A 15,732-nucleotide genomic window follows, 5' to 3' on the forward strand; every position below is an offset into this window, starting at 1 on the left:
CAAGTGCCTACCATTGGCTTCTCAGACTTGACCGTTTTCACTTGCAGGCATTCATCCCGCTTTGAGGTAGAGTTATTGAGGTCCTTCTGCTCGCCCAAGGTCCCCTGAGTCTGCTGGCCAGGAGATCGGGATGGGGCATGGCTGCCAGGTTCCCGAGGAGGTGGAGGCCGGGGATGGAGGTCTCCACGTTGCTTCTTTGTAACATGCGCCTCAGGGCCATGAACAGTCTTCACATGTTTGCGAAGGGAGCTGGGGTCCGTGTACCGTTTGGTGCAGCCTGGGATCTTGCACACATATGGTTTCTGTTGAGGCCACAGGGAAAAACACACACACACACACACACACACACACACACACACACACACACTAGATTAGGCAGTACATTATTGTCATCTAAAGTCATAATCATCCTAATGACATAGTTTCATACTTTTAAAGGACTTTGTCCTTTTTTTTTTGGTCAATTGTTTTTCAATTGCCCCCCCCATAGTAAAGCAGAAAACCATGAATCCTGTGCCACAGAGTGCTTAAAATCCCCAACAAATTAACATGGGGAGATAACCAAAAGAACCCCCATGCGGAGTGGGGGGTAAAGCACACGGCACTGTTTCTGCGGGGACACACCTACCCAAGACTACAGAGACTCCACCAAAGGGCACCGAGCACACCATACGCAGGCTGCACCGATGGCCTTTTAACCTCACTCCCAAAGGACGTTATTAGGCATTCAGCTTTCTGGGTCTCAGTATCTTCGTCTGTTAAGTGAGGCTCTGTGGCCTTGGAGACCCCACCAGCTCCAGATCTGGGATGTGAGGATCCTAAGTCAATGAGTCTTTTTGAGTCACAAGTTGGCCTAATGTCCCTTTTGGCTACAGCTTGGTGAGCTCATGATATTATTATTACTTAACTTTTCTGAACTTTACAAAAGTTGGATAATGTTCATGATGAGGCACATCATAGATCTTCAACTGGTAGCTCTATAATCCAACCTACACATTTTAGATATAAGGAAACTGAGGCCCAAGGAGAGAAGATGACTTGTCCAAGATTATCAAGGTAGCTAATGGCACTGCCTGGATTTGAAGAAAAACATATAACCTGATCTATATCCCTTGTGTGACTCTAGGCAGAACCAGTAAGAATATCAGGTCTTGGACTGTGGATGGCATTCATGTATTTGTCAGATTTATTTACTCTATCAAATAGGTACTTTCCACCCTACCTAGCAATGCTTCTTCTTTTATTGAAAACCCAAAGACAGTGGGATGGACTCAGTCACCTTTAATGACCATTTCTGCTGTAAAACTATGGATATGGCTATGAGAGTTGTGGTATCACAGAAAAAAAGGGTCAGCCTTGGGGTGAGGATTTGGGTTCGAGGTCTTCCCAAGACCCATCCTATATATGTAAAAATGGGCCAGATTATAGACTTCTCACTACTCTAGGCAATTCTCTAAGAATAGGGTAGGTACCACAAGGCAGCTTAGAGTTGTTGAAGGAGTAGATTCTGGGGATTCTGAATAGTGATGAAATTAAAGTTCAGTCTTCCACCATTCCTCAAAGAGCTACTAATACCATTTATTCCTTATTAATGGTAGAGAAACTTGCATCCCACTATTAGACTTGGAAAATAAACTGATTGAGGTGGGCAGAGCCAAGATGGCAGAGCAGAAGCACAAACTTGGCATAGGCTCCAGCTCCCACCACTTCCAATACATGTAAAAAAATTACTCTAAACAAACTTTAGAGCTACAGAACCCACAAAGAGACAGAGAGAAACAAATCTCCCACTGAAGAAAGCCTGGCAGGCCAACAAGAAAGGTCTATCACAGCACATTGGGAGCCTAGAGCAGTCAGTCCCATGTGAGCTATGCGGTTCCAGTCCCAGTTCCACTGGCCCTGACCAGTGGTGGCCAGAGCAGACTTCAGGAGAGTGAATCACCAGCATCTGTGGTGGTTTCCAGACTTATCAACCCATAAATGGCAAAGACAAAGTAAAAGGTCAGTGTGGAACTCTGTTGGAACAGGGGTGGACAGAAGAGCAGTATGGCCCCTTTCCCCCAGGTGAGAAACACAGAGGTGTGCAGATGTGCAGCCTTGCCATGTGACTGTCTCCAAAACTCCTGGCCTGCAGATTGTAGGGGGAACAAGCACCCATTCAGAAAGTAATCCCTCTTGTTTTAACTTGCTTGGATCTGGATCGCAGGCTTGGGTGGTGGTACTGGGGTGTGTGGCCAGTGAGCCAGAGCTTGTGGGGGCTGCAGAGAGAGTGCCCTCCTAATAGCTCCAGCAGGTGTGAAAACCCCAGCAATTGGGGGCGAAGCTCTCTCCATTCTGGAAGCAGAGTTCTACTGTGGCAAAGAGCTCAAAAGTCAAGTATATGGCTGCCAATATGAGCAAGCAGAGGAAGCACAGACAATAGATAGCACAGATAATAGAATCCTTTTGGGGGACAAAAAGGATAAAGTCATGGAATGGGAGGAAGACAACAAAGTCATAACTCCTGAATCAGAATCCACCAAGAAAAATATAAACTGGTACAGGCCATGGAGGAGCTCAAGAAGGATTTTGAAACTCAAGTAAGAGAAGTGGAGGAAAAATTGGGAAGAGAAATGAGAATGATGCAAGAAAATAATGAAAAGTGAGTAAATAGCCTGCTAAAGGAGACCCAAAATACACTGAAGGAAATGACACATTAAAAAATAGAAAAACTCAAATGGCAAAAGAGATCCAAAAACCCAGTGAGGAGAAGAATGCCTTAAAAAGCAAAATTTTCCAGATGGAAAAGGAATTTCAAAAACTCACTGAAGAGAACAACTCCTTCAAAATTAGATTGGAGCAATTGGAAGCTAATGACTTTATGAGAAATCGAGATACTATAAAATAGATCCAAACAAAGGAAAAAATAGAAGGCAATGTGAAATATCTCATTGGAAATACCACTGACATGGAAAATAGTTCCAGGAGAGGTAATTTAAAAATTATTGGACTACCTGAAAGCCATGATTAGAAAAACAATCTAGATACCATCTTTCAAGAAATCATCAAGCAAAATTGTCCTGATATTCTAGAACCAGAGGGCAAAATAGAAATTGAAAGAATTCACCAATTCTCTCTCTCTCTTTTTTTTTAAGCAAATGCGGTTAAGCAACTTGCTCAAGATTACATGGCCAGTTATTTCTGGGTGTGGTGCTAAGTATCTGAGCCTGGATTCGATCCCAGGTCGTCCCGACTCTGGGGTCGGTGCTCTTACTCACTGTGCCACCTGGCCGCCCCGCCAATTGTCTCTTGAAAAAGATCCCAAAAAGAAAACTCCTAGGAATATTATAGCCAAATTCCAGAGTTCCCAGGTCAAAGAGAAAACACTGCAAACAGTCAGGAAGAAACAATTTGAGTATTGTGGAAACACAATCAGGATAACACAAGACCTAGCAGTTTCTACACTAAGGGACTGAAGGGCTTGGAATATGATATTACAGAATTCAAAGGAGGTAGGACTAAAACCAAGAATCACCTACCCAGCAAAACTGAGTATAATGCTGCAGGGGAATATATGGTCATTAAATGAAATAGAAGATTTTCAAGAATTCTTGATGAAAAATCCAAAGCTGAACAGAAAATTTGACTTTCAAATACAAGAAGCAAGAGAATCATGAGAAGGTAAACAGGAAAAAGAAATCATAAGGCATTTATTAAAGTTGAACTATTTACATTCCTACATGGAAAAATGATAATTGTAACTCATAAGAATTTTCTCAGTATGAGGATAGTTGAAAGGAATATATGTATTTGTGTATATATATATACACACATACATGTATGTGTATTTATACACATGTATGTGTGTATAGGAGAGTATATGTGTATATAAATATATATGTGAGTGTGGGCATATATATGTTCATGTATACATAGACAGAGGGCACAGGATCAGTTTAATATGAAGGGATTATATCCAAAAAATAAAATTAAAAGATGAGAGAGGAATTAATTAGGAGAAGGAGAAAGGGATAAATAGATTAGGATAAACTATCTCCTACAAAAGAGGGAAGAAAAAGCTGTTACAATGGAGGGGAAGATCATGAAGGTGAAAGGGAATGGGACAATCTTATTCTCATTGAATTTGGCTTAAGGAGGGAATAACATTGACACTCAATTGGGTATCTTACCCTAAAGGAAAATAGGGGGGTAGGGGATAAGAGGGAGGATGATAGAAGGGAGGGCAGATTGGGGGAGAGGGTAGTTAGAAACAAACTTTTTTTTTATAAAAAGATAGGGTCAAAGGAGAAAATAGAATAAGTGGGGGGTGGGATAGGATGGAGGGAAATATAGGTAGTCTTTCACAATATAACTACAATGGAAACGATTTGGGTAACTACACATGTAAAACCTATATTGAATTGCTTATTTTCCCAGTGAGGGTGGGTGAGGAGCAAAGAAGGGAAAGAATCTGGAACTCAAAATTTTAAAAACAAATGTTTAAAAAAATGCGTTTTTTTTTACATGGGAAAGAAGATATACAGGCATTGGGGTATAGAAATCCGTCTTGCCCTATTAGAAAGTCAGGGGGTGATGGGGGAGGATATAAGAGAGAACAGATTGGGGGAGGGCTATTCAGTAGGCTTGCTATCTTGGGGTGGGGGTAGGGGAAAGATGGGGAGAAAAATTGTAACTCAAAATCTTGTAGAAATTAATGTTAAAAACTAAAACTAACTAAATAAAATAAAAATAAAATAAAACGTCACCCCCCTCCCCAAAAAAGGAAAGAAAATAAATTGATTGTATAAATGTGACAAATTGAACACTAACAAGCTTAGCTGATTTCCGACATGATGCTTTCTGGTCATTTCACTATTTAACCCTCATGTTCTTATAGCCATTGCTGCTCTTCAGTTTTCTGGGCTCAGATGATCTCTGGGTTCCCATCTACATGTATACTCTTGAGATGATGGCCTATTAGAAGACCAACCATCAGGAAATGCACGAGTTGTCCGATGTGCCTATTATAAAAACGAGCAAGGACACTTCTTCGCCAAGCACGCTTCTAGCAGCATTTTTTCACTAAAAGCCGCTGAGCAGATTACCTGTTCCCTAAAATGCTGAAATGCACTCACTAATGTGGTGAAGCTGAGATCCCTGAAATTACTCTGAAAGCTTCACCCCCAAATGGGAGTTTCCTTTAGAAAGAATTGATTTCCATTAAAGAGAAATGACTCCTATTCAGGAGGTCATGTGACCCGTGGCATATATAGAATGAAATGAGCACATCAAGCTCCATGCATTAGAGAGAGAATGGCTCTAATGACTAGCCTAGGAATGGTATAGATGCCTGTGATTAGCACCCCTCTCATCCTCCTCCCTCCATTGACACAACTTTTTCATCCTTGGATATACTAGGACATGACTCATGGGATCAGACCAGATCTTTTTCTCATAACTGTTGATTGTTGATTGTTACATAATTTATGCACATGGACACACATGTGTGTATACATTCACATCTATATTCATTATATATAATGTATATACAAACACTTTATGATGTGATTTTACATAGATAATAGAAAAGAAGTCCCATCTCAATGCACTGTAAACCAACACATTTTGGATTCTGTCAAATACTATTCAATTCAAGCTGTTGTGATATCCTTATTATGTCTTTGTGACCTCTAGTATCTTTAGATCAGGCACATAGTAGGAACTCAAGGAATAGGTATTGGATTGGTCTGAATTAATCATGAGCTACTATTTAACCACTAGGAGATAAAGCCCAGTGATAGATAATCCTTGGCTTTACTTAGGAAGTTTACCTTCTGCTGCACTAGTCAAAACAACAAATCCAAATAGATAGTCTTCATTTCCTTTGCCTAAATAAATCAGGAAGTGATCATTTGTACCCAGAATATATGTTAGTTGGTTGTTTCTTTACTCCTTTGATTTTTATGCTTATCAACTTTATTGATGAAACAAAATTGAGAGGAAAAATGAATATCTACCCATAACAGAATCAGGCTCCAGACTATCTGAACAGCCTGGAGAAGTAAGCAGATGCTATCCAGAGGAAATTTAGGAAGCAGAAATATTGAGTTTCCAAAATGAGTTGCACATATTTAAGAGAGTGAAAGTACAGCATTCTAAAGCAGAGACCCTGATCCCGTCTTACCTGCAGGATCAGAATAGCCTTTAATTGCTTGCCCTGCTGAAGGACAAGTTTTTGAAGTCAGGGCCTGAAGGAGATTTCAGAGTTTGTCCCAGGACTCTCTGACTTTTTCCCACAAAGGAAACAGGCTAAGGCAAAGTCATCCTGGTAACTGAGGCTCATGGTTGTCATGTCTTGTTTTGTTTTCTTTTGTTTTTTCATTATTGGCTCACTGGGTTTGGGTAAATATGTATTCATTTTTACTTATTGAAATTGAAAAGATATAAAAAAAAATCTCCTGTCTTTAAAATGCGTCATCTGCAAAGACATGTTCGACATTGTTTATTGATTTACTAGATTTTCCCAAACCTAGATGAATCATTCATTCATCCATTCATTTCTTCACTCATTTATTCAGTCACTTTCCTGTGAGCAAGGCAAATCTGACAGATTTGTTTAAAATAACAATGCATTTTATGAATTGGAAATACTTTTGATACAGACCAGGGATTTGTATTTCTAACACTAATGTTTATACAACCAAATATCATCTTGAATAAGAAGAGAAAACCTTAGTATATATGACCCTAAGCAGCATTTCCCAAATGAATTTTGCCTCTTTGGGGGATACACCTGAAGACCCTCCCATTCCACCTCACTTTATACATGAAAAAGCTGAGTGAGGTCTGGAAGTGTTAAATGACTTGGCAGCCTTTAACTTTAACTCCTTGAATAATAGTGGTAATAGGAACCAGCATCTCTGCAGTACGTTAAGGTTTGTGCTTTACAAGTATTATCTGACTGGAGTCTTTCCATAATCCCATGAAATTGCTGATGCTGTTCTCCTCATTTTATAGATGAGTGAACCAAGGTTCAGGGAGATTAAAAGTGATTGGTTCAGGTACATATAGCTAGTCAGCGCCCGAGGCACGATTCAAATTCTGGTCTTTGTGACTCCAACCCCAGGCACGGCCCAGCTACCGCCTCATATGCAGACAGGTTTGGTTTTACTTTTTTTTTAATTTTTATGTCTGACCCCAAGCACATAGTTCACACTTAACAAATGCCTGTTGATTGACTGTATAGGATCCACAGCTGGGTGGAGTGAAAACTGAGGGAGGATCGAAAAGACAACTCATTGCCTGCTCTAAGCACAGTAGGGGAAATTAGGTGGGAAAATTAATCCTTCCATATGCTTGTCTTCTCTTTGAAAGTAGTTACGTATAGATAAGACCTTGAGTCTTGTGCCCAGTATTGCAAGTAGCCCTACAAAGACTTCCTGGTGTAGCAGTCTGGAAGAGAGGGGCCCAGACTCTTTCAGTAATGAGCTGGGGAATGTAATCTCTCCAGCCATCAGCATTCTGCTGGAACTAGATGATCTTTGTCATTTCTTCCAGCCCTAAAGGATGACACATATACAGCTCTGTATTAAGAAAGTAAAAGTTGTGGCCTGAACTGGGGGTAAAAGTAAAGGGGAAAGATCATTTGTCCCATGCTGAGTTGCCTTATAGACTGTCTTTTGTATTTGGCTTTTCTCAGGGCTTAGTGTAATACTTGTCACTGAATAAGTGATTAATTCACACTTTTTCATTCATTTATTCATTCTTACACATAGACCAAAAGAGCAGGGGAAGAGAGGAGGTTTCTTTTTTGCCTACCTATGAATGAAGCAGATGAATATTTTCTTAGAAAATTCTAGCACCCCCTAACTCCAAAATCTTAGAAAGGATGGTAAGTAAGGGGTCTAAAGGCACTATATTTCTTTCCTTTGCATTAGGTTTCTCTTATCTTTAATTAATATGCATTTTACAAATAAGATTAAAAAAATAACCCTCAGCTTCTAATTCCCTGAATTCTTCTTTGGCACCTAGCACCTGTGCAAAAGGCACTGGATTTCAACTCAGACAGTCTGGGTTTGGTATTGTAGTCCTGCCACATACATGACTTTAGCCAAATCAAGCCCCCAATTTTCAGTATCTTCATATGTAGATTGAGACAATTGGACTAGATGGCCTTGGGTGCCCGACTAGCTCTCAATCTGTAGCCCTGTGACTACACTGGATTCAGCTTCCTCATCTATAAAATAAAAGGTTTTTGGGCCACGTGATCTGAGGTCCCATCAAGCTTTTCATCTAGTCTCTGGAAGGCTAACTGAGCTGTTTGCTTTTGACCTCTAGATCCTGCTCCCTTTTTTCCTAAGTTTTGAGTGTAGTAGTTAAGTAAAGAGATCGGGAAAATAAGACTTAAATAGACTATGTATTATCAGCTGCAACACTGAAATGGAATCAATTCAGCCACAAAGGTTCATTAAGATTTGCAAGGCTCATGCATCTTTCTCCATGTACAGGGCATATGAGGGGAGGCCATTCAAACAACTTCTCATGTTAACAGGATTCCACTGGGAGTAAAGCACTACATATGGATGACCAAGGAGATGGAACCACTGACTAAGAAGAGACCTCTGCTTGGGCATTTGGTGGTTAAAATCATTTGTTTTGCCTTTAGGCTCCCCTCAGGCACCACCTCCTTCATGAAGGCTTCCCTGATTCGACACACTGCCCCAAGCTGAAAGAGATGAGGAATCACCTTTCCAGTCTTCTTCATGGCCTTCACCCCATCCACTGCATCATCAGTACCCAGGGATCAAAAGAGCATCTTTGGAGACCTACAAGGGCCCTCAGAGGCCATTGTATCCAATCCTTCATTTTACAGCAGAATAAACAAGCCAAGGAGTTTGATAAACTGGTCCAAAGTCACATATATGGTAACATAGGTCATTAGACACACTTTCTACTGTCCCACACTGCCTTTCGAGGGCTGCAACTCCTCTATTAGACTGTAAACTCCCTGAGGACGGTGATAATTCAGTGCCTGTCTTTGCACACCACAGGGTTTAGCCTAGGGTCTTGCAATGCCCTGCTGACTGCTTCTCCATAGAAGCCCTAGCTTCCTTCCAAGTCCAACCCAAGCATTGCTTCCTACCTCAGGCCTTTGCCACCCTCCCATGCCCATGCCTGTGTATTTCCTGTGTTTTGTACGTCTTAGGACAGGCCTTTTTTACTTGTGTTTTGGAATCCCTAGTGCCAAGCACATTCCTGACCCTTCTATATAGGATGCATGAATATAAATTCATTCCTAAATTATATGGGGAGATGTGGGCTGAAGGAAAAATCAGAGTAGGCATTTGAATAAAAGGTAATTGACTGGCATCTAAACACACATTCATGGCATTGACCTGAATTCTTGGACAGTGAGAGGGTTCCCTCTTCCCAGTTATTTTATTTTATTTTGTTTTTTATTTGGGTAGCTACTCAGTTGTTCTAATGATGCACAAAGAAAGTCATGGGATCATATATATCTCATGTAGCTCTAGGCATGGCAGGGACCTTAGGGTTCAACTAGTACAACCCCTGGATGCCTACCTAGCATCAAAGGGAAAATTTAGGACCCCCTCCAAAAGTCCAGAGATGATGGGAAGGGAAAGCAACCCCTAACTTATTAGCATCTGCCTCAACTACTCCTGGAAGGGGGAAAAGTCTTTAATACTAGTAACTAGTGCATGGTCTGGTACAGAGGAAGCACCTCTCCATTACTAGAGTGGGCAGTCACTCCCTTACCTCATTGGAATGTGTCCTGTTTTGATGCTTGGCTCGGTCCGAGGCATTGGAGAATGCTTTGTTGCAACCCTCATGCTCACAGACATATGGTTTCTCGCCAGTGTGAGATCTCAAGTGGGTTTTCAAGTTTTCTAGTCTGGAGTAGGCCTTGGTACAACCTTCAAACTAAAGACAGCAGACATATCAAGATTATTCTATTGACAAGGGAAGATTGTTCCAGAAGTCCTGAAGGGCAGTAACCCTGAAATGCATGTCATCTGACCCCAAGAAACAATGTCCCCGGGAGAGCTCCTCCCCAGCTCAGCACCTCTCCAGGTGAAGTCTCTGATGTCAGGCCTAGCAAACCCCCTCTGAGATTGTCATGGGGCTTTCATTGTCTGTTTTTAAATAGTGGCTGAGCTCAGCAGGTGCCAATCTCAGACCATTGTTACAGTTGGATGCCTAGTACTTCCCATTCAGCACAAAGCTCATTCATAATCTTTTGTCTTTCCAAGAGCAGAGAATTTGTTAAGGTCTGCAAAGCAGCAATGCACACCTTCCCTCTCTTCACCCTTGATTCACTTTGGGAAGGAAAGCCTCAATGTACAAGAACATTTGCGTTATTTCCTGGCTTGTACAAAATGCAAGAACATTCCAAAGATGGAGGCCAGGCATTTCCTGATTACTTAATGCAAGTAAAGCTGTTGCTCCATAAATGGGAGGCTTGTCTGGACTGGACTTTGTCTCCCTCATTAGAATGTGAACATTTGGAAGGCAAGGATGGTTCTCCCACAGTACATGGATCTCAAGCATTTATTATGGTATCTATAACACGATGCTCACTTAATAATTGTTTGCTTATAGATTGACCTGTGGTTTCAATGGGAGGGGATCAACTCTTTCTACCAATGCAGGGAAGCACCTTGTCTGTGACTTCCAGTCTTAGAGAATTAACACACAGAGAGGTGATTTCAGGGTCCAATGTCATGTAGCCAGGGGCTGTCAAAAGAAAGACTTGAATCTGCCCACATTTTCTAACCGTGAGGTTGGGTGTCTATTGATGACACTATGTTGTCCCTCAACATAAAGAATAAGAAACCCTTTCCTTTTAAACTGCCTCAAATAACCAGGCTGCTTTTCAAGAAAATGACAAGGGCTTCCACTGTCCCATCAGCATTTGGACTTTCCTGAGACACCTGTAAGTTTCCCTTGCTCATCACTTCCTTAAAAAATAAAAAAAAAATCCAGGCTTTCTTTACCCATCCTTTTCTCTCTTCCACAGAGAACCCCTACAGGCTAGGACAGTCATGAACACCAAACCCTCCCTCAGCATTCTCCCCAAGATTCTCAGACTCTGGGTGTCCAGTGTTTGAAAAGTGCTCCAGGGTCCCCTTACTCACAGTGCATTTGTGTGGTTTCTCTCCCGTGTGTCTTCTCATATGAACCACCAGCATATACTGGGCTTTGAAGGGTTTCTGTTCTCTGGAGCAATCTAGCCATCGGCACACAAACTCCTTCTTCTCCCCATGGATATGATCATTATTTATGTGCTGCAGAGATATTTGGGGAAGAGACCAATAATGCATAAATGGATCATTCAGTTCTGTGTATGATGGTCACCACAGAAAAGAGACAGAAGTCAGTCATCTGCTTTTTGGAATAATTCCTCAAGTCTTGCTTTTTGCTCTCTTTCCTTCCTTTCTGGTAGGATGTTTCCCAAATAAACATTTTGGAAGAATCTGTAAGAAAGTTTTCTAGTTTTCTTTTTTTCCTGTAAGAGGGAGAAGTATCACTCTGTTCTCAGTAGGGTCTTTTTCACCAATGGGCCACAAAAGTTTGGGGCTTGGGGTTTGTTTGTTTTTAAGACAATCACCTATAATAACAGCCCACATGTAAAAACCTTTAAAACACACAGTATAATCAAAAGACAAGATGTGCTTTCAGACTTTCTTCCATCTGCTTCCCTGTGAGAGCAGCACAGTGTTCTGGGAGGCCACCGAACCCAAGAACTGTCTTGTCTCAGGCTGTCCAAGAATAAAGGGCTCCCCCCCCACTTCTCTGAGCCACATCCATCAATTATTCTCTCTACTGCATCTCAGACACAGTGGACATCCAGGTTTTTCCTAAAGATCCCTAATTAGGGGAATTCCATCCCTTCTAAAACAAATCCACTTTGAGACAACTTCCATGGTTACAAAGCATTTTCCCGATGCCAAGTGGCCATGTGTCTTTTTCTACTGATTCTGCCTATGGGGCCAAGAAGGCCAAGGCTGCCCTTCATCCATGAGAAGCCTCTTCAGATGCTTGAAGATGGTTCTCCTGTCCGTCCCCTTCCCCCTCTCTCCACGTCTCCTCTTTGAGCTAAGGAAAGGAACTCATCCCAGAATGCTGCTAATTGCAGTGTGCACAGCATTATACAATGCCAGAAGCAGCTTTCTGAACTGCTACTCCACTAGGAGACCCTGGTTCTTTGGAAAAAGTCATTTTATCCATTAAAGTATCAATAAAAATCTGTTCCCAATGCTTTAAGATGATAGTGTCCCTGAGATAAACTACTCTGCATTCTAGAGAAAACTTAAGGAAAAGCCTGACTCAGAAAGAGCCAGCAGTGCCTAGTCAAGGCCAAGGAAAGAAGAGCAAATGAGCCAATTTCTGAGGAGAGGGAGAGGGAGAAGGGAAAAGGGAAGAAAAGGGGGAAAGAAAGGAGACATTGGGGAGTGGAGAAAGGAGGAAAGAGGAAGAAGAAGGAGAAAGCATGAGAGGGGGAGAAAAAGACAGAGGAGAAACAGAGAGAGGGAAAAAAGTGAGGGGAGAGGGAGAAATGGAGGAAGAAGGGAGAGACAGAGAGAGAGATATAGAGACAGAGACAGAGAGACAGAGAGAGAAAGAGAGAGGGAAAGAGAAAAAGAAAGGAGGGGCGAGGAGGGGAGAAGAGAGGAAAGAGGAAGAAGGAGAAAGAGTGAGAGTGAGAGAGAGGAAGAGTGAGGAGAGACAGTCAAAGGGTAAAAGAGAGAGGTAGAGAGGGGAAGAATGGAAAATAGAGGAAGAAGGTGTAATGGGAATGTAAATTTTAAAGATCTTCCCTGCCCCAGGCTGAAGTGCACCTGGAGCCTGGGGTGGGAGGCTTGTTTTTCAGTAAATATTTTTTGATTGGCCAGTGGGTCAATAAGGTTGTTACATTCTTTGAGCCAGGAGAAGGCTATATAAGCCCTGATGTGAGGCTTTGTTTTGGGGCTCACTTTGAGAAGTGTTCTGTGATTTGATCTGGATTCTGGGAAGCCGTTGTCCAGAGCCCCCCGGCTTTGAAAAACCCGGCTTTGAAACCCAGATGTTGATTGGGTATGGATGTAATGGTTGCACAGTTTGAAATCTGTCTACTTGATCTGTTTCTGTCTTGATAATTCTGTCTGTATATTCTGAAGTTTGGGGTGCTGACCTCTTTCCCCTGAACTAGGTAAACGATACATGTTTGACTGATTAAAATAAGCTTGTTAACCCATTTTGAGTTGCTTTCCTTTATCAAAGCAGATCTAAGAACCTGTTTGAGAAGCCACCCTGGGGACACTAGGGTGCTTGCTGCTACAGAAGGGTGAGAGAGAGAAGGAAAGAGGTGAAGAAAGGGAAAAGAGAGGAGAGGGAGGGGAAGAGGGAGAAGGAAAGAGAGAAAGAGAAAGGGGAGAGGGAAAGATGGAGGAAGAGAAGGGGATGGGGAGGGAGAGGGAGAAAGAGAGAGGAAGAGGGAAGGAGGAGGAGGAGAAGAGAAAATACCATTTCTTCTGCTCATAATTTTGAAACATTCCTGTGGTAAACAGATGTGGGTTTCCTGTAAAAGGATAAGTAGTTTTTTTTTCTATTTTCCCAACTTTATTAGCATTTCTGAAAAGTTAAGATGTTGTGCAGAGGTATATGCAGAGAACAGCTGTGCTGTACTCTGTACAATGAGCAGTCTTAATAAGAGTTTCTGCTTCACACGCCCATCTCTGAAGCCATTCATATCACCCTGGACTGTCACAAAAGTCTACAGATGGCCAGACTTTTGAAATGAAACCAGTGGAGAACAGAGAGGTTGAAGGCCTTCATATTTCCAGGAGGTAGGGGGAGAACCCTACAAAATCCATCAGTGAAAATCCATCAGTGAAGGTAACTACTGGTCCAATTATGCAACTCTTTGAAAAAAACAAACTTGCTACTGGGTTAGCTTGCCAGAGCAGCCCAGAGAATGACCTGAGGAATTCACCTATGATGGAGAAACTCAATGAACATTCTCATGTGTTTCCAGCTGTGTGCCCCAATTCTCCATCCTGGCTCCTAGAACATGTCTTGGTTCACAAGATCTTCCAAACCCCTGCTCAGAGGCCCCTGTCTGATGCTGAGTCCAAACCAGCCTCCAAAGTCCCCAGAGTCTACCTGGGTAACATTCTATTACTGGGATGTTTCTTTGTCTTTGCACACCTGCTGCCTGGCCCAGAGAAGGTGCTTAATGCTTGTCGATGAATGCATTAAAGGAATGCCAGATAAGTAGTAATATGGAATTCGAAGGAGCAGCAGGCCCTCACCCCATTACCGGATCCTCAGAACTTCACCCTCCCACACCTCGAATGACTTGAGGAGAGTTCACTTAGCCCTGGCCCTGGTGCTGGCTTGGGCAGCACCTAAAACAGAAGCCAGCCTTGGGTTTTCTGGGATTCTTCATCCAGTCAAGAACTGTGGCTATAGGAACAGCAGGCTGAGCTGTTCTGTTATCAGCAGGCTGAGATCTCTCTGTTATCACTGGGGTACAGAGAGGATCCTGGTGACCTCATTCTGGAGAGGGGCCCTGCTCTAATGCTTGTGAACACATATGACTCCTGTTTTTACACTCCTGGGAACCTGCTACATTCTCCTACCAAAATATAACCAACATTCCTGAATGCAAAGCATGTTTCATCTTTTTTCTGTGTATCCCCAGAATCTAAATACATTGCCTGGAACAAAATATATGCTTAGTAAATTCCTATTTAATTATATGAGCAGTGCCTTGTTATAGGCAGAGTCTGGAATTTCCTCATATGGACGGACGACTTCAAATTTGTACCTATCTTTAACTTCATAGATAAGTCCTAGGAAGTTATCAGAGGACCACAGAAGTAAACAGACTTGGCCAGGGTCATACAGATCTTAAATTGCCAAGGTGGGATTTGAACCCAGGATTTTGTGACTCCATGGTCAGTACTCTAATCAATATGCCACACTGACGGGGCGGCCAGGTGATGTAGTGAGTAAGAGTGCCGGCCCCAGAGTCAGGAGACCTGGGATTGGTTCCAGCCTCAGATACTCAGCACCCACACAAAAATAGCTGGCCGTGTAACCTTGAGCAAGTTACTTAACCCCGATTGCTTTTTTAAAAAAATGCCACACTGACTTGTATTACAATGTCTTTCCTGAAAATGGTGGCAATTTTGAGAACCACAAGGAAGTTCCCTTGACTTATCATCAATATGCCCTTCTCAAATTGCTTAGTATTGATTTTATATGTGTGTATGTATGTGTATATGCATATGTATGTGTATGTGGGTATTGTATGTGTATATGCATGTGCACATGTACGTGTGTATTGTAGTGTATATATATGTGTGTACATTGTATATATATGCATATATGTGCATAGTAGTGTATGTGTATGTATGCATGTATTGTGTACATGTGTATACATGTATGTGCATGTTCATTTGCAGGTGTAGGTGTATGTGTGTATGTATGTGTATTGTAATGTGTGTATATGTGTACATGTATGTGCGCGTGTATATGCACATGTGTGTGCTGTGCTGTACATGTATGTGTACATGCGCATTTATGTGTGCATGTGTGTACCTGTGCATGTACATGTGTGTGCGTATGTGTATATGTATATGAATATGCTGTCTCTCCGATAGAATGTGAGTTGCCTGAGGTCAGGGGCTACATTTTATGTGGCTAGTTGGCACAGTGGAGAGGCTGTTGGACTTGAGGTCAGGAAAA

General features: G+C 42.0%; 1 protein-coding gene across 2 annotated transcripts in view; it reads right to left on the reverse strand.

Moving 5' to 3' along the window:
• GLI3 (GLI family zinc finger 3) overlaps positions 1–15,732 on the reverse strand; it is a 286,634-nt gene that overhangs the window by 12,894 nt on the left and 258,008 nt on the right. For both annotated transcript variants that reach the window (XM_069084396.1, XM_069084397.1), the window contains 3 exons: positions 11,136–11,285; positions 9,757–9,921; positions 12–302 (listed from right to left, as the gene is read on the reverse strand). In XM_069084396.1, coding sequence (XP_068940497.1) covers positions 12–302; positions 9,757–9,921; positions 11,136–11,285 — 606 coding nt within the window. The remainder of the gene's footprint in view (positions 1–11; positions 303–9,756; positions 9,922–11,135; positions 11,286–15,732) is intronic.

Source organism: Petaurus breviceps, unplaced genomic scaffold (assembly GCF_028583685.1).
Source record: "Petaurus breviceps papuanus isolate PSGF00001 unplaced genomic scaffold, PetGlider_PUasm1.0 174, whole genome shotgun sequence".
Classification (NCBI taxonomy): Eukaryota; Metazoa; Chordata; class Mammalia; order Diprotodontia; family Petauridae; genus Petaurus; species Petaurus breviceps.